Below are 20,000 nucleotides of genomic sequence, written 5' to 3' on the forward strand. Positions count from 1 at the left end.
TCCTTGAACAAGCTCCACATATCCAGTGTGCCCAACCCTTGCAGCTACTTCTCCAACCAACACATCCTAAGTCATGTCTAATGGCATCATAATTGCCCTTCCCCCAGCTATAACTCTTGCCCTGCGGGGTATACTTATCCCTTTCCATCACTAACGTAAAGGTCACCGAATTGTGGTCACTGTTTCCAAAGTGCTCACCTACCTCCAGATCTAACACCTGGCCTGGTTCATTACCCAAAACCAAATCCAATGTGGCCTCGCCTCTTGTTGGCCTGTCAACATATTGTGTCAGGAAACCCTCCTGCACACATTGTACAAAGTCTTGGGTATCAATAAGGATGATTCACATTATGCTGCGGTACGGGGCACACAGCTGCCTCACCGCGCCAGGGTCCCGGGTTAGCACTGCTGCCTCACCGTGCCAGGGACCCGGGTTAACACTGTTGCCTCACAGTGCCAGGGACCCCGGTTAACACTGCTGCCTCACCGTGCCAGGGACCCGGGTTAACACTGTTGCCTCACCGTGCCAGGGAGCCGGGTTAACACTGCTGTCTCACAGTGCGAGAGACCTGGGTTAACACTGCTGTCTCACAGTACCAGGGACCCGGGTGAACACTGCTGTCTCACAGTGCGAGAGACCTGGGTTAACACTGCTGTCTCACAGTGCCAGGGACCCAGGTTAACACTGCTGTCTCACAGTACCAGCGACCCGGGTTAACACTGCTGTCTCACAGTGCCAGGGACCCGGGTTAACACTGCTGTCTCATAGTGCCAGGGACGCGGGTTAACACTGCTGCCTCACAGTGCCAGGGACCCGGGTTAACACTGCTGTCTCACAGTGCGAGAGACCTGGGTTAACACTGCTGCCTCACAGTGCCAGGGACCCGGGTTAACACTGCTGCCTCACCGTGCCAGGGACCCGGGTTAACACTGCTGTCTCACAGTGCCAGGGACCCAGGTTAACACTGCTGTCTCACAGTGCCAGGGACCCGGGTTAACATTGCTGTCTCACAAAGCCAGGGACCCGGGTTAACACTGCTGTCTCACAGTGCCAGGGACCCGGGTTAACACTGCTGTCTCACAGTGCCAGGGACCCGGGTTAACACTGCTGCCTCACCGCGCCAGGGACCCGGGTTAACACTGCTGCCTCACAGTGCCAGGGACCCGGGTTAGCACTGCTGCCTCACCGCGCCAGGGACCCGGGTTAGCACTGCTGCCTCACAGTCCCAGGGACCCGGGTTAACACTGCTGTCTCACAGTGCCAGGGACCCGGGTTAACACTGCTGTCTCACAGTGCCAGGGACCCGGGTTAACACTGCTGTCTCACAGTGCCAGGGACCCGGGTTAACACTGTTGTCTCACAGTGCCAGGGACCCGGGTTAACTCTGCTGATTCCCAGTGCCAAGGGACCCGGGTTAACACTGCTGTCTCACAGTGCCAGGGACCCGGGTTAACACTGCTGCCTCACCGCGCCAGGGACCCGGGTTAACACTGCTGCCTCACAGTGCCAGGGACCCGGGTTCGATTCCGGCCTCGGGTGACTGTTTGGAGTCTGCACTGTTCTCCCCGTGTCTGCGTGGGTTTCCTCCGGGTGCTCCGGTTTCCTCCCGCAGTTCAAAGATATGCAGGTTAGGTGGATTCGCCATGATACATTTCCCCTCAGTGTGCAAAGATGTGCAGGTTAGATAGGGTTGTGGGGATAGGATGGCAGTGTGGGCCAAGGTAGGGTGCTCTTACAGAGGACTGGTACAGACTTGATGGGCCGAATGGCCTCCGCCTGCATTGTAAGGGTTCTGTAGAGATTCTGTGCCCTGAGCAGCCTGGACCCTGCTGGTAAATGTTCCTAGCCCCTTGTATAGATGATATAGTAACTAAACACAAACAGTAACCTCTAATAATAATAATAACATTGCCACGAGTAGGCTTCAATGAAGTTACTGTGAAAAGCCCCTTGTCGCCACATTCCGGTCCCTGTTAGGCGAGGCCGGTACGGGAATTGGACCCGCTCCGCTGCCTTGTTCCGCATCACAAACCTGCTGTTTGGCCCACTGTGCTAAACCAGCCCCTAGCAGTGATTAGAAGAGTAGGATTATGGGGGTAGCATCACCTAACCCTATCCAACCCACCCCGCTACTCACACTTTCCATGACCCTCAGTGCAGCGCCTCAAAGACTTGTTGTCAGTGGTCCCTCAGAGGACTCGTGGACCATAGTCTGGATTCGGGAACCTTCTGAAAGATCTGACCATGCTCCTCCATGCTTCCACCCACTCCCAATGGGCCTTCAGACGATCCATGCCAATTCATTGCACTTCTATACCAATTCATCCAGTATACATTCTGTACTGAACCGTATAATAACAGTGGCATGCATGGAAAAGCTTAAAAAAAAATTCATTATTTTCTTAAAATCATTGAAACCCTTTAAAAATAGTCAACCAAGCAGACCTTTAAAGTATCAATGGCAGAGAGACAATAAGGACATTACACTTCTTCACCTTGTCTTAATAAACATTGAGCCATTGACAAAACGGATCTAAGAAAAAAAAGCTATCGAGTCAAGCAATCCAATCTCTGTCCGGGGGCAATAGGCCCAAATCCAGAATGCACCAGCCCCCAGAATGGAACCTGCACCACTCGAGTCACTTTCTCCCAAGGCGGGCTTGCAGAGTCGGGAAATTTCTCTACTCCTGCCTCTAAGTTTACTGCAGCACAAAAGGAGGCCATTCAGTCTGACGCATCTGCCCTGTCTCTCTGAAGGAGCAAATTACCCAGTGCCACTCACCTGCCCTCTCCCCATAACCCAGCACATTCTTCCTTTTCAGATAACAATCTAATTCCCTCCAGAATGCGTGGATTGTATCTGCCTCCACCACACTCCCAGGCAGTATATCCCAGATCCCAAAAACTCACTGCCTGAAAATGTGTCTCCTTCATATTGCCATTGCTTCGTTTGTGACTTATGTTAACTCTGCGCCCCTCTCGTTCTCGATCCTTTCACAAGCGGGAACAGTTTCTCCCCGTCTACTCTGTCGTGACTCCTCATGCTTTGGAATATCTCTGCCAAATCTCCTCTCAATGTTCTCCTCTCCAAGGCAAACAGCCCCAGTTCCTCTAGTCTGTCCATGTGATTGAATTCCTCATCCCTGGAACCACACTCGGGAATGTTTTCCACATCCCCTCGAATGCCTTCACATCCTTCCGAAGGTGCGGCACCCAGAACTGGACATAACACTCCAGTTGAGGCGGGACCAGTATTTTATACACGTTTAGTGCAACTTCCTTGCTTTTTGTACTGTCTGTTCCTATTAATAAAGCCAACAGTTAATTATTTCAGCAATGACAGTAAAGAACAATTAAGGGCAGCACGGTAGCATTGTGGATAGCACAATTGCTTCACAGCTCCAGGGTCCCAGGTTCGATTCCCGGCTTGGGTCACTGTCTGTGTGGAGTCTGCACGTCCTCCCCGTGTGTGCGTGGGTTTCCTCCAGGTGCTCCGGTTTCCTCCCACAGTCCAAAGATGTGCAGGTTAGGTGGGTTGGCCATGATAAATTGCCCTTAGTGTCCAAAATTGCCCTTAGTGTTGGGTGGGGTTACCGGGTTATGGGGATAGGGTGGAGGTGTTAACCTTGGGTAGGGTGCTCTTTCCAAGAGCCAGTGCAGAATCGATGGGCCGAATGGCCTCCTTCTGCACTGTAAATTCTATGATGTTGTCTGCCTTTTTAAACGCTGGCCTGGAATTTCTCACCACGTCGTGGTGGGACCAGCCCTGGGAAAATTGACGGCCCGGCCAGTTCGGCCGGACTAGACGATCTCGGCGATGGGCGGGAATGGAAAATCCCACCCACTCTCTCAAACTGTCCTGCCACCTTTAATACTTTATACACCCAGGTTCCTCTGCTCTTGCGCCCTCTTAAGAATTACACCCTGTATTTTATATTGTCTCTTTGTTCTCCTCCAGCAAAATAAATCAATTTGCACTTATTTGCATTGAATTTAATTTTGATTTGATTTATTACTATCACATGTATTAGTATGCAATGAAAAGTATTGTTTCTTGCATGCTGTACAAACAATGCATACCATTCATAGGGAAGGAAGGATAGACTGCAGAATATAATGTTACAGTTATAGCAAGGTGTAGAGAAAAGATCAACTTAATACGAGGCAGGTCCATTCAAAAGTCTGCTGGCAGTAGGGAAGAAGCTGTTCTTGAGTCGGTTGGTACGTGACCTCAAACTTTGGTATCTTTTTCCTGACGGAAGAAGGTGGAAGAGAGTATGTCCGGGGGGTGCGTGGGGTCCTTAATTATGCTGGCTGCCTTTCCGAGGCAGCGGGAATTATAGAGTCAATGAATGGGAGGCTGGTTTGCGTGATGGGCTGGGCTACATTCACAACCTTGTTGGTGAGGGTCGTAGTTGACATGCCAAATTTCCTTAGTCTTCTGAGAAAGTAGAGTCATTGGTGGGCTTTCTTAACTATAGTGTCGGCATGGGGGGGACCAAGACAGGTTGTTGGTGATCTGTACGCCTAAAAACCTGAAGTTCTCGACCCTTTCTCCTTTGTTTCCATTGATGTAGACAGGGGCATGTTCTCCACTACACTTCCTGAAGTTGATGACAATCTCCTTCGTTTTGTTGGCATTGAGGGAGAGATTATTGTTGTCGCACCAGTTCACCAGATTCTCTATCTCATTCCAGTACTCTGTCTCGTCATTATTTGAAATCAGACCCACTACGGTGGTGTCATCGGCAAATTTGAAAATCGAGTTGGAGGGGAATTTGACCACAAGGAGTATAGTAGGGGGCCGAGGACACAGCCTTGTGGGGCACCGATGTTGAGGATGATCGTGGAGGAGGTGTTGTTGCCTATCTTTACTGATTATGGCCTGTGGGTTAGAAAGTTCAGGATCCAGTCGCAGAGGGAGGAGCCAAGGCCAAGGCCACGGAGTTTGGAGATGAGTTTCGTAGGAATGATGGGGTTGAAGGCTGAGCTGTAGTCGATAAATAGGAGTCTGTAATTATCTACCTACCTCCGCCCTTTCATACTTTTATGGAATTCCATTAGATCACCCTTGGATTCCTCCATCCCAGGGAAAACAGCCCCATCCTGGTTACCCTCTCGTGATGCTAGGCATGTTTGCTTATTGACATATTGGTAAAAATGAGGCATGGTGTTTGTTTGCCGTGGTCTAACTGCGTTTTTCTCTCTCTCTCTCTCTTCACAGTCCCTGGAAAGCACTCGCCGTATGCTGCAGCTGGTGGAGGAGGTACTGTATCAGAAAGTTTCATTTATTTTAACTGTCAGCTAATGAGCGCGCCACCAAATTCCTGTGACAATTTGTAAGCAAGACATACTAGAGGTTTTTACGACCAGTCAGAATGGTCCTATGTCATTGGGAGGGTGGGGGGGGGGGGGGGGGGGGGGGCACGATGGCACAGTGGCTAGCACTGCTGCCTCACAGCGCCAGCGACCCAGGATCAATTCCAGCCTCGGGTGACTGTGAGAAGTTTGCACGCTCTCCCCGCGTCTGCGTGGGTTTCCTCCGGCTGCTCCGGTTTCCTCCCACTGTCCAGAGATGTTGCAGGGTTAGATGGATTGGCCGCGCTAAATTGCCTCTTAGTGTCCAAAGATGCGCATTTTAGATGGGGTTACAGGGATAGGAAGGGGGATAGGGTGCTCCTTCAGAGGGTGGGTGCAGCCCCGATGGGCCGAATGGCCTTTTTCCGCATTATAGGAATTCTGGAGTCAGAGTGGGACATGCTACTGGCTGCATGACTGGCATCTGGCGTCAGCCACATACCACAGGGGGCAGTGGGTTTGTACAATGATGGGGATTGAATAACCATTGGGTTAGATTTACCTGTGGGACAGGATTGACACACTGAGACCTGCACCTTGAAACAGTGGGACTGACCGGGAATCAATGACGTTATCCATGCCCCCGGACTATTCACTAGCTGCAACCTCTCTGTGCTATTCAATAATCAATACTGGGTTGCATATATATCCGCTTACTGTGTTAACCAGTGCCAACCAGGGCGCCTAGAATATCCTCCGCTCCCCTGGGCGAGGGAGTGGATAAAAGCCAGAGTTCAAAGAAAAACACACAATTACCTTTAACGCTCCAAATGGATTTCCCCCCCCCACCAAGTTGCTGGTAGCAGGGACCAGATGGGCCACACGGTAGCAGAGTGGTTAGCGCTGTTGCTTCACAGCTCCAGGGTCCCGGGTTCGATTTGCGGCTTGGGTCACTGTCTGCGCGGAGTCTGCACGTCCCCCCCCGGCCCGTGTCTGCACGGGTTTCCTCCGGGTGCTCTGGTTTCCTCCCACAAGTCCCGAAAGACGTGCTGTCAGGTGAATTGGACATTCTGAATTCTCCCTCTGTATCCCCAAACAGGCGCCGGAATGTGGCGACTAGGGGCTTGTCACAGTAACTTCATTGAAGTGTTAATGTAAGCCTATAAAGATTATTATTAGTATTATTATTATTAATCCTAATTCTGACTGAAACTTTTGAAAAGATTTCAGCTGATCAGAGAGAAGCAGCGTGGGTTTGTAAAAGGGGGGGGGTCACGCCTGACAAACCTGATGGAATTTTCTGAAGAGGTGGCTACAGTAATGGTCTGTGGATGTTATTGCTCCCGACTTCCAGGAAGCATTAAGTTCCTCTTTAGAGGCTGCTAGTTAAACATTGCAGCCCATGGAACTGAGGATTGATTATCGATCGGAAATTGGCTGAGGCCTTCAGACAGAGACAGGGCCATAAAGTAAAGCTGCCCCAGTCCCAGGTGACCACAGGCTGCTTTCCGCTTTGAGAGGGGGAGAGCTGACTGGCGGTGATTTAACCCGAGGGTCACCACACCTCAGGTGAGGAGCAAGGTTGAGAAGGCGGGGCCTTCATGAATAACTGCAGCCTGTACGGGAATTGAACCCCCGCTGTTGGCCTCGCTCCGCATCACAAACCAGCCGTCCAGCCGACTGAGCTAAACCCTGTTTAGGCGTCAGGAGCAATGAACGACACGCTGCCTCCCGCTGCCGTGAAACACGCGCCCGGGAGGCCGGAGAACTCAACCCCGGATACCCAGCTACATAAGGAGATGAGCGGCCAATGGTTACGGTTTAACGGGTGTTTTACGAGAGGAAAGTGAGGGTATGAGGCACAGAGCTTCCGGGAGGGAATTCTGGAGCCGTGTTTCAGTGGAAGAAGTTTCTGCTCATCCAGTACTGGGTGCCGGACAAGTATCCTGATCATTGAGAAAGGGGGGAGGGGGTCGCGAGAGGTGGTGCTGAGCTAGGGTTGGGTGTCATTAGCAAACGTGTAGACGTAGCCTGAATGTAGACAGGTGGGGTAGCAAGGTGAAGGTGAGAGGCAGGACAGGGCAGGGGTAGGGTACCGGAGGGGAGGGTGAGGGACAGGACAGGACAGGGGTACCGGAGGGGAGGGTGAGGGGCAGGACAGGACAGGGGTACCAGAGGGGAGGGTGAGGGACAGGACAGGACAGGGGTACCGGAGGGGAGGGTGAGGGACAGGACAGGACAGGGGTACCAGAGGGGAGGGTGAGGGGCAGGACAGGGCTGGGGTACCGGAGGGGAGAGTGAGGGGCAGGACAGGAGGAGAGGGGTAGGAGAAGGAGAGGTGAGGAGTAGGGGAGAGTGAGGGACAGGACGAGGGGAGGGGAGAGTGAGGGGCAGGACAGGAGGAGAGGGGTAGGAGAAGGAGAGGTGAGGAGTAGGGGAGAGTGAGGGACAGGACGAGGGGAGGAGAGGGGTAGGAGAGGGTGAGGGCAGGCAAAGGGGAGGGAGGGTTGGGACAGAGCTCTAACTGTTGACTCCACGTTTGAGGATAAGGATGTCTCCAACTGCTGGCCCATGGTAATTGTAGGCCGGTTAGTCTTACTTCGGTGGTTGGTAAGTTAATGGAAAAGGTCCTGAAGGATAGGATTTATGACCATTTGGAAAGATGCAGCTTAATCCGGGATAGTCAACACGGATTCGTGAAGGGTAAGTCTTGCCTCACAGATTTGATTGAATTCTTTGAGGTAACTAAGTGTGTAGATGAAGGTAGAGCAGTTGATGTTGTATACATGGATTTTAGTAAGGCGTTTGATAAGGTTCCCCATGGTCGGCTCATGAAGAAAGTAAGGAGGTGTGGGATAGAGGGAAATTTGGCCAATTGGATAAGTAACTGGCTCTCACATAGAAGACAGAGGGTGGTGGTGGATGGAAAATTTTCAGACTGGAGACCAGTTACCAGCGGTGTACCACAGGGATCAGTGCTGGGCCCTCTGCTATTTGTGATTTTTATCAATGACTTGGAGGAGGGGGCTGAAGGGTGGATCAGTAAATTTGCTGATGACACCAAGATTGATGGAGTAGTGGATGAGGTGGAGGGCTGTTGTAGGCTGCAAAGAGACATTGACAGGATGCAGAGCTGGGCCGAAAAATGGCAGTTTAACCCTGATAAGTGCGAGGTGATTCATTTTGGTAGGACAAATTTGAATGCGGATTACAGGGTCAACGGCAGGGTTCTGAAGAATGTGGAGGAGCAGAGAGATCTTGGAGTTCATGTCCATCGATCTCTGAAAGTTCCACCCAAGTGGATAGAGCGGAGAAGAAAGCCTATAGTGTGTTAGCATTTATTAACAGGGGATTGAGTTTAAGAGCTGTGAGGTTATGCTGCAACTGTACAAGACCTTCGTTAGACCACATTTGGAGTATTGTGTGCAGTTCTGGTCACCTCATTATAGGAAGGATGTGGAAGCATTGGAAAGGGTGCAAAGGAGATTTACCAGGATGCTGCCTGGATTGGAAGGTAGGTCTTATGAGGAAAGGTTGAGGGAGCTAGGGCTTTTCTCTTTGGAGCAAAGGGGGATGAGAGGCGACTTAATAGAGGTTTATAAGATGATGAGGGGGATAGATAGAGTGGACGTTCAGAGACTATTTCCCCGGGTGGGATGTAACTGTTACAAGGGGGCATAACTATAAGGTTCAGGGTGGGAGATATAGGAGGGATGTCCGAAGTAGGTTCTTTACTCAGAGAGCGGTTAGGGTGTGGAATGGACTGCCTGCTGTGATAGTGGAGTTAGACACTTCAGGAACTTTCAAGCGGTTATTGGACAGGCACATGGAGCACACCAGAATGACAGGGAGTGGGATAGCTTGATCTTGGTTTCGGACAAAGCTCGGCACAACATGGAGGGCTGAAGGGCCTGTTCTGTGCTGTACTGTTCTATGTTCTAACTCAGGCTGTTGATTGGGGATATTGGGCCCCAGCCTTTATTGATGTTTTACTGGTTCAAGTACAGTTTTCTGACTTCACAAAGGACTGACTGGTTAATCTGCTAATTATAATTTAAGTCAAATATTTATTTTGGGATTTCAGACCATCTGTGCCTGCTGGCCCTCCTGTACAGACCATCGCAGCATTGATCTTGCCCTAATTGTTCACTTCCTGAGCTGTGTCTCTGATTACCCCCTTGTCTCCCTCACCATTCACATCCTGCAGCAATCACCATTCTCTGCTCCAGCAAAACTGTCCACCCAATTCTCCAAAGGCATCCTGCCGGGTTCCAACTCCACCCGTCCCCACTGCCTGTCCACCTGCCGTGACATTGCTCTCTTCATCAACCTGTTCAACTGCGGTCTTACTGCCAACGCGGCTTAGTCCCACACGGTGGCACAGTGGTTAGCACTGCTGTGTCACAGTACCAGGGACCCGGGTTAGCACTGCTGTCACACAATGCCAGGGACCCGGATTAACACTGCTGTCTCACAGTGCCAGGAACCCAGGTTAACACTGCTGTCTCACAGTTCCAGGGACCCGGGTTAACACTGCTGTCTCACAGTGCCAGGGACCTGGGTTAACACTGCGGTCTCACAGTTCCAGGGACCCGGGTTAACACTGCTGTCTCACAGTGCCAGGGACCTGGGTTAGCACTGCTGCCTCACAGTGCCAGGGACCTGGGTTAGCACTGCTGCCTCACAGTGCCAGGGACCCGGGTTAACACTGCTGCCTCACAGCGCCAGGGACCCAGGTGAGCACTCTTGCCTCGCACTCTAACCCCTGGCCCCCACATTCTCCTTACTTCCTGCATCCTGCACGCTCCCAGTTTTCCTGCCTTCACCCTCTCCTCCTACCCACCCCACCCCCCTCCCCGCTGTCTCCTTATCACCCAGTATCTGGCACTGGGTAACACTGCCACACACACTGACCGCACTGGGTAACACTGCCACACACACTGATCGCACTGGGTAACACTGCCACACACACTGACCGCACTGGGTAACACTGCCACACACACTGACCCTGGGTAACACTGCCACACACACTGACCCTGGGTAACACTGCCACACACACTGGCACTGGGTAACACTGCCACACACACTGACCGCACTGGGTAACACTGCCACACACACTGGCACTGGGTAACACTGCCACACACACTGACCGCACTGGGTAACACTGCCACACACACTGGCACTGGGTAACTCTGCCACACACACTGACCGCACTGGGTAACACTGCCACACACACTGACCGCACTGGGTAACACTGCCACACACACTGACCGCACTGGGTAACACTGCCACACACACTGACCGCACTGGGTAACACTGCCACACACACTGACCGCACTGGGTAACACTGCCACACACACTGACCGCACTGGGTAACACTGCCACACACACTGACCGCACTGGGTAACACTGCCACACACACTGACCGCACTGGGTAACACTGCCACACACACTGACCCTGGGTAACACTGCCACACACACTGACCCTGGGTAACACTGCCACACACACTGGCACTGGGTAACACTGCCACACACACTGACCGCACTGGGTAACACTGCCACGCACACTGACCGCACTGGGTAACACTGCCACGCACACTGACCGCACTGGGTAACACTGTCACACACACTGACCGCACTGGGTAACACTGCCACACACACTGGCTGCACTGGGTAACACTGCCACACACACTGACCGCACTGGGTAACACTGCCACACACACTGACCGCACTGGGTAACACTGCCACACTCACTGACCCTGGGTAACACTGCCACACACACTGGCCGCAATGGGTAACACTGTCACACACACTGACCCTGGGTAACACTGCCACACACACTGACCCTGGGTAACACTGCCACACACACTGGCCGCAATGGGTAACACTGTCACACACACTGACCGCACTGGGTAACACTGTCACACACACTGACCACACTGGGTAACACTGCCACACTCACTGACCCTGGGTAACACTGCCACACACACTGACCGCACTGGGTAACACTGCCACACACACTGGCACTGGGTAACACTGCCACACACACTGACCGCACTGGGTAACACTGCCACACACACTGACCCTGGGTAGCATTGCCACACTCACTGACCGCACTGGGTAACACTGCGACACACACTGACCGCACTGGGTAACACTGCCACACACACTGGCCCTGGGTAACACTGCCACACACACTGACCACACTGGGTAACACTGCCACACACACTGACCCTGGGTAACACTGCCACACACACTGGGCGCACTGGGTAACACTGCCACACACACTGACCACACTGGGTAACACTGCCACACACACTGACCCCACTGGGTAACACTGCCACACACACTGGCCGCACTGGGTAACACTGCCACACTCACTGACCACACTGGGTAACACTGCCACACACACTGGCACTGGGTAACACTGCCACACACACTGACCACACTGGGTAACACTGCCACACACACTGGCCGCACTGGGTAACACTGCCACACACACTGACCCCACTGGGTAACACTGCCACACACACTGGCCGCACTGGGTAACACTGCCACACACACTGGCCGCACTGGGTAACACTGCCACACACACTGGCACTGGGTAACACTGCCACACACACTGACCGCACTGGGTAACACTGCCACACACACTGGCCGCACTGGGTAACACTGCCACACACACTGACCCTGGGTAACACTGCCACACACACTGACCCTGGGTAACACTGCCACACACACTGACCCTGGGTAACACTGCCACACACACTGACCGCACTGGGTAACACTGCCACACACACTGGCACTGGGTAACACTGCCACACACACTGACCGCACTGGGTAACACTGCCACACACACTGACCGCACTGGGTAACACTGCCACACACACTGGCACTGGGTAACACTGCCACACATACTGGCACTGGGTAACACTGCCACACACACTGACCGCACTGGGTAACACTGCCACACATACTGGCCGCACTGGGTAACACTGCCACACACACTGGCACTGGGTAACACTGCCACACACACCGACCGCACTGGGTAACACTGCCACACACACTGGCCACACACACTGGCCCCACTGGGTAACACTGCTACACACACTGACCGCACTGGGTAACACTGCCGCACACACTGACCGCACTGGGTAACACTGCCACACACACTGACCCTGGGTAACACTGCCACACACACTGACCGCACTGGGTAACACTGCCACACACACTGACCGCACTGGGTAACACTGCCACACTCACTGACCCTGGGTAACACTGCCACACACACTGACCACACTGGGTAACACTGCCACACACACTGACCGCACTGGGTAACACTGCCACACTCACTGACCCTGGGTAACACTGCTACACACACTGACCGCACTGGGTAACACTGCCACACTCACTGACCCTGGGTAACACTGCCACACACACTGACCACACTGGGTAACACTGCCACACACACTGACCACACTGGGTAACACTGCCACACACACTGACCGCACTGGGTAACACTGCCACACTCACTGACCCTGGGTAACACTGCCACACACACTGACCGCACTGGGTAACACTGGCACACACACTGGCACTGGGTAACACTGCCACACACACTGACCGCACTGGGTAACACTGCCACACACACTGACCCTGGGTAACACTGCCACACACACTGACCGCACTGGGTAACACTGCCACACACACTGGCACTGGGTAACACTGCCACACACACTGGCCGCCCTGGGTAACACTGCCACACACACTGACCGCACTGGGTAACACTGCCACACTCACTGACCGCCCTGGGTAACACTGCCACACACACTGACCGCACTGGGTAACACTGCCACACACACTGACCGCACTGGGTAACACTGCCACACACACTGGCACTGGGTAACACTGCCACACACACTGACCGCACTGGGTAACACTGCCACACTCACTGACCGCACTGGGTAACACTGCCACACACACTGACCGCACTGGGTAACACTGCCACACACACTGACCCTGGGTAACACTGCCACACACACTGACCCTGGGTAACACTACCACACACACTGACCGCACTGGGTAACACTGCCACACACACTGACCCCACTGGGTAACACTGCCACACACACTGACCGCACTGGGTAACACTACCACACACACTGACCGGACTGGGTAACACTGCCACACACACTGACCGCACTGGGTAACACTGCCACACATACTGACCGGACTGGGTAACACTGCCACACACACTGACCGCACTGGGTAACACTGCCACACACACTGACCGCACTGGGTAACACTGCCACACACACTGACCGCACTGGGTAACACTGCCACACACACTGACCACACTGGATAACACTGCCACACACACTGACCCCACTGGGTAACACTGCCACACACACTGGCCCCACTGGGTAACACTGCCACACACACTGACCCTGGGTAACACTGCCACACACACTGACCCCACTGGGTAACACTGCCACACACACTGACCACACTGGGTAACACTGCCACACACACTGACCCCGGGTAACACTGCCACACACACTGACCCTGGGTAACACTGCCACACACACTGACCCTGGGTAACACTGCCACACACACTGACCCTGGGTAACACTGCCACACACACTGACCCTGGGTAACACTGCAACACACACTGACCGCACTGGGTAACACTGCCACACACACTGACCGCACTGGGTAACACTGCCACACACACTGACCGCACTGGGTAACACTGCCACACACACTGACCGCACTGGGTAACACTGCCACACACACTGGCCCCACTGGGTAACACTGCCACACACACTGGCCACACTGGGTAACACTGCCACACACACTGACCCTGGGTAACACTGCCACACACACTGACCGCACTGGGTAACACTGCCACACACACTGACCCTGGGTAACACTGCCACACACACTGACCACACTGGGTAACACTGCCACACACACTGACCCTGGGTAACACTGCCACACACACTGACCGCACTGGGTAACACTGCCACACACACTGACCGCACTGGGTAACACTGCCACACACACTGACCGCACTGGGTAACTCTGCCACACACACTGACCACACTGGGTAACACTGCCACACACACTGACCCTGGGTAACACTGCCACACACACTGACCGCACTGGGTAACACTGCCACACACACTGACCACACTGGGTAACACTGCCACACTCACTGGCACTGGGTAACTCTGCCATACACACTGGCCCCACTGGGTAACACTGCCACACACACTGACCACACTGGGTAACACTGCCACACACACTGACCCTGAGTAACTCTGCCACACACACTGACCGCACTGGGTAACACTGCTACACACACTGACCGCAATGGGTAACACTGCCACACACACCGGCCGCACTGGGTAACACTGCCACACACACTGACCGCACTGGGTAACACTGCCACACACACTGACCCTGGGTAACACTGCTACACACACTGACCGCAATGGGTAACACTGCCACACTCACTGGCACTGGGTAACTCTGCCACACACACTGACCACACTGGGTAACACTGCCACACACACTGACCGCACTGGGTAACACTGCCACACACACCGGCACTGGGTAACACTGCTACACACACTGACCGCAATGGGTAACACTGCCACACACACTGGCACTGGGTAACACTGCCACACACACTGACCGCACTGGGTAACACTGCCACACACACTGGCACTGGGTAACGCCAGTCTGGATCTTGTGTTCAAGTCTGTGGAATTTAGTTTGACCCCATCACCCTGGACCTCACAGTGAAGGGTGCCCGAGACATAATGACCCACCGACGGCTTGTCGTTTCTGTGATCGGGGGGTGGGACTGTTGCCTGGTCCAGTGGTGCTGAGGGCACTTTGATCACCGTAGCTGAGGTCAGCAGATTGTAACACCCTCCGCGGATCAAACCCAGGGTTCCCCCTGGTCTACATGCTTGGGCAACGCACCATTCCAAACCCTCCCACTTACATTTCGATAAGAGACCCAACAACTGTGCAGAATTAATAAGGATCTAACAGCCTCCTTTCTGGAATGTGTATCGTATGGGACCCAGACATTTACAAACTTCGAAAAATTATAAATGTTTTCTGATCAGCAAGATGATCAAACTGTTGGTGATGCATGGAACCTGTCTGACAAGTGATTGGTTGCTTCTCCAGGGTAATACACTTGCAGGCAGTATTTGCTGCCTGTGCACTCCTGTTAATTGTAAAATATATTAATTCAATCAGAAAACCTTTCCCCAGCCTGTCAGGCGAGGGAAGGTTTCTGCCATTAAATCTTTTTTTAGGCAGGAAGATTTAGTGGCGAGATAGATTTGCTGTTGAGAGTATTTTCACCTTCTGAATTCAAAGTCTGCAACCTGTGCATTAGAGAGGAATAATGTTCAGTACAGGGACCACAGAATCCCGGCAGTGCAGGAGGAGCAGGGGCTGTTTAGCACACAGGGCTAAATTGCTGGCTTTTAAAGCAGACCAAGCAGGCCAGCAGCACGGTTCGATTCCCGTACCAGCCTCCCCGGACAGGCGCCGGAATGTGGCGACTAGAGGCTTTTCACAGTAACTTCATTTGAAGTCTACTCGTGACAATAAGCGATTTTCATTTTTTTTTTCATTTTTCAGGAGGCCATTTGGCCCATCGAGTCTGCACCGACCCTCTGACAGAGCACCCTACTTTGACCAACTCCCCACCCTATCCCTGGCACCCCGTTAGACACAAAGGGGCAATTTTATCACGGCCAATCCACCTAACCTGCACATCTTTGGACTGTAGGAGGAAACCGGAGCACCCGGAGGAAACCCACGCAGACACGGGGGGAAGGTCCAGACTCCGCACAGTCACCCAAGGCCGGAATCGAACCTGGGTCCTTGGCGCGGTGAGGCAGCAGAGCTAACCACTGCGTGCCATCCACCCAGTGAGAGCAAGCAGAACAAACAAAATGAAATGAAAATCGCTTATTGTCACGAGTAGCACGGACAACACGGTAGCATTGTGGAGAGCACAATTGCTTCACAGCTCCAGGGTCCCAGGTATGATTCCGGCTTGGGTCACTGTCTGTGCGGAGTCTGCACATCCTCCCCATGTCTGCGTGGGTTTCCTCCGGGTGCTCCGGTTTCCTCCCACAGTCCAAAGATGTGCAGGTTAGGTGGATTGGCCGTGATAAAATTGCCCCTTTGTGTCTAACGGGGTGCCAGGGATAGGGTGGGGGTCGTTATTGTCCAAGGTTTCACACTAGGTGCCGTTATTGAGGTGCACGCGTCATTTTTCACAGATGCTCAGGGATGAGGGGGTAAAGATGCATTTTGGGCGGAAGGACAAACGGGCGATGCCGCTGTATCCATTGCCCACTCGACACCCTGCCCAGTATTCAGTATCATTGACTTTAGTACAGCTTGGTGCAGCTTGGTTAAAACCCTTATTGGAACGCGTGCAATACTGTGCACAGCTTTAGTTTCCTTGTTACAAAAAAAAAGATACGTGGGGAGGATTCTCCGACCCGGCGGGAGGGTCGGAGAATCTCCGGGGGGTGGCGCGAATCCCGCCCCCCGACACCGGCTACCGTATTCTCCGGTGCCATTTTTCAGGCAGGGGCGGGTGTCACGCCACGCCGGTCAGGAGCCGTTGGCAGCGCCCCCCCCCCCCCCCCCCGGCAATTCTCCGGGTCCCGATGGGCCGAGCGGCCATCCGTTTTTGGCCAGTCCCGCCGGCGTGGGTTACATATGGTCCCACACGGCGGAACCTGGTAGGTAAGTCGGCGGGGACGGTCCTTGGGAGGGTGCGGGGAGATCTGACCCCGGGGGGGGGGTGGGCCACGGTGGCCTGGCCCGCAATCGGGGCCCACCAATCTGCGGGCGGGCCTGTGCCGTAGGGGCACTCCTTCCTCCTGCGCCGGCCCCTGTAGGGCTCCGCTATGGCCGGCGCCGGCCGTTCCGCGCATGCGCGAGATCACGACGGCCGTTCCGCGCATGCGCGAGATCACGACGGCCGTTCCGCGCATGCGCGAGATCACGACGGCCGTTCCGCGCATGCGCAAGATCACGACGGCCGTTCCGCGCATGCGCGAGATCACGACGGCCGTTCCGCGCATGCGCGAGATCACGACGGCCGTTCCGCGCATGCGCGAGATCACGCCGGCCGTTCCGTGCATGCGCGAGATCACGACGGCCGTTCCGCGCATGCGCGAGATCACGACGGCCGTTCCGCGCATGCGCGAACTCGCGCAGCCCCTTCGGCGCTGGCTGGAGCGGAGCCAACGACTCCGGCATCCACCTAGCCCCCTGGACAGGTGAGGATTCCTCACCTTGGGGGCCCGTTGGCTCCGGAGTCGTTGATTCCGGTTTCCCCGCCGGCATGGGGACTTAGTCCCCGGGAGGGAGAATCCCAGCCAGGGTGTCACAGAATCCCACAGTTCTGGAGAGGCCCTGCGGCCCATCGAGTCTGCAATGACACATGAAGGAATCTGACCTGCCTACCTAATCCCTTTTGCCAGCCCTTGGCCCAGAGCCTTGAATGTTACAACGTGCCAAGTGCTCATCCGGGTACCTTTTAAAGGATGTGAGGCAACCCGCCTCTCCCACCCTCCCAGGCAGAGCGTTCGTATTAGTGAGAGGCAGCACGGTTTTGTGAAGGGGAGGTCGTGTCTCACTAACTTGATAAGAGTTTTTCGAGGAGGTCACAAAGATGAGTGATGTAGGTAGGGCAGTGGATGTTGTCTATATGGACTTCAGTAAGGCCTTTGGCAATGTCCCTCATGGCAAACTTGTACAAAAGGGGCTGGGTTAGCACACTGGGCTAAATCGCTGGCTTTGAAAGCAGACCAAGCAGGCCAGCAGCACGGTTCAATTCCCGTACCAGCCTCCCCGAACAGGCGCCGGAATGTGGCGACTAGGGGCTTTTAAGAGTAACTTCATTGAAGCCTACTCGTGACAATAAGCGATTTTCATTAGGGGCTGGTTTAGCACACTGGGCTAAATCGCTGGCTTTGAAAGCAGACCAAGCAGGCCAGCAGCACGGTTCAATTCCCGTACCAGCCTCCCCAGACAGGCGCCGGAATGTGGCGGCTAGGGGCTTCTCACAGTAACTTCATTGAAGCCTACTCGTGACAATAAGCGATTTTCATTTCATTTTCAAAGGTGAAGTCACACGGGATCAGCAGTGAGCTGGCAAGATGGATACAGAACTGGCTAGGTCATAGAATGCAGAGAGTAGCAATGGAAGGATGCTTTTCTGATTGGAGGGCTGTGACTAGTGGTGTTCCGCAGGGATCACTGCTGGGACCTTTGCTGTTTGTAGTATATATAAATGATTTGGAGGAAAATGTAACTGGTCTGATTAAGTTTGCAAACGACACAAAGGTTGGTGGAATTGTGGACAGCGATGAGGACTGTCAGAGGATACAGCAGGATTTAGATCATTTGGTGACTTGGGCGGAGAGATGGCAGGTGGAGCTTAACCCGGACAAATGTGAGGTAATGCATTTTGGAAGGTCCAATACAGGTAGGGAATATACAGTGAATGGTAGAACCCTCAAGAGTATTGACAGTCAGAGAGATCTAGGTGTACAGGTCCACAGGTCACTGAAAGGGGCAACTCAGGTGGAGAAGGTATTCAAGAAGGCATACGGCATGCTTGCCTTCATTGGCCGGGTCATTGAGTATAAAAATTGACAAGTCATGTTGCAGCTGTATAGCACCTTAGTTAGGCCACACTTGGAGTATAGTGTTCAATTCTGGTTGCCACACTACCAGAAGGATGTGGAGGCTTTAGAGAGGGTGCAGAAGAGATTTACCAGGATGTAGCCTGGTATGGAGGGCATTAGCTATGAGGAGAGGTTGAATAAACTCGGTTTGTTCTCACTGGAACGACGGAGGTTGAGGGGCGACCTGATAGAGGTCTACAAAATTATGAGGGGCATAGACAGAGTGGATAGTCAGAGGCTTTTTCCCAGTGTCGAGAGGTCAATTACTAGGGGGCATAGGTTAAGGTGCGAGGGGCAAGGTTTAGAGGAGATGTACGAGGCAGGTTTTTTACACAGAGGGTAGTGGATGCCTGGAACTCGCTGCCGGAGGAGGTGGTGGAAGCAGGGACGATAGTGACATTTAAGGGGCATCTTGACAAATCCATGAATAGGATGGGAATAGAGGGATACGGACCCCGGAAATGTAGAAGGTTTTAGGTTAGACGGGCAGCATGGTCGGCACGGGCTTGGAGGGCCGAAGGGCCTGTTCCTGTCCTGTACTTTTCTTTGTTCTTTGTATTCCAGACCGTCACCACCCTCTGGGTAAAAAAGTTTTTCCTCAAATTCCCCCCAAATCGCCTACAAGTCGCCTAGAACTTGGATCCCCCTCGTAACTGACCCTTCAACGAAGGGGAACAGCTGCTCCCTATCCACCCTGTCCATGCCCCTCATAATCTTGTTCACCTCACTCAGGTCGCCCCTCAGTCTTCTCTGCTCCATTGAAAACAACCCAAGCCTATCCAACCTCTCTTCATCACTTAAGGGTAACATCACCAGGCAACATCCTGATGAATCTCCTCTGCTCCCCTTCCAATTCAATCACATCCTTCCTGTAATGTGGCGACCAGAACTGCGCACTGTATCCAGCTGTGGCCTCACCAACGCTCTATACAACTCCAACATGACCTCCCTGCTTT

At 53.6% G+C, this 20,000-nt stretch overlaps 1 protein-coding gene across 1 annotated transcript in view; it reads left to right on the top strand.

Moving 5' to 3' along the window:
• LOC119957864 (synaptosomal-associated protein 25) overlaps positions 1–20,000 on the top strand; it is a 127,473-nt gene that overhangs the window by 31,645 nt on the left and 75,828 nt on the right. The window contains exon 3 of the mRNA XM_038786025.1: positions 5,226–5,267. Within this exon, the coding sequence (XP_038641953.1) occupies positions 5,226–5,267 (42 nt within the window). The remainder of the gene's footprint in view (positions 1–5,225; positions 5,268–20,000) is intronic.

This window comes from Scyliorhinus canicula, chromosome 27 (assembly GCF_902713615.1).
Source record: "Scyliorhinus canicula chromosome 27, sScyCan1.1, whole genome shotgun sequence".
In the NCBI taxonomy this organism is placed as follows: domain Eukaryota; kingdom Metazoa; phylum Chordata; class Chondrichthyes; order Carcharhiniformes; family Scyliorhinidae; genus Scyliorhinus; species Scyliorhinus canicula.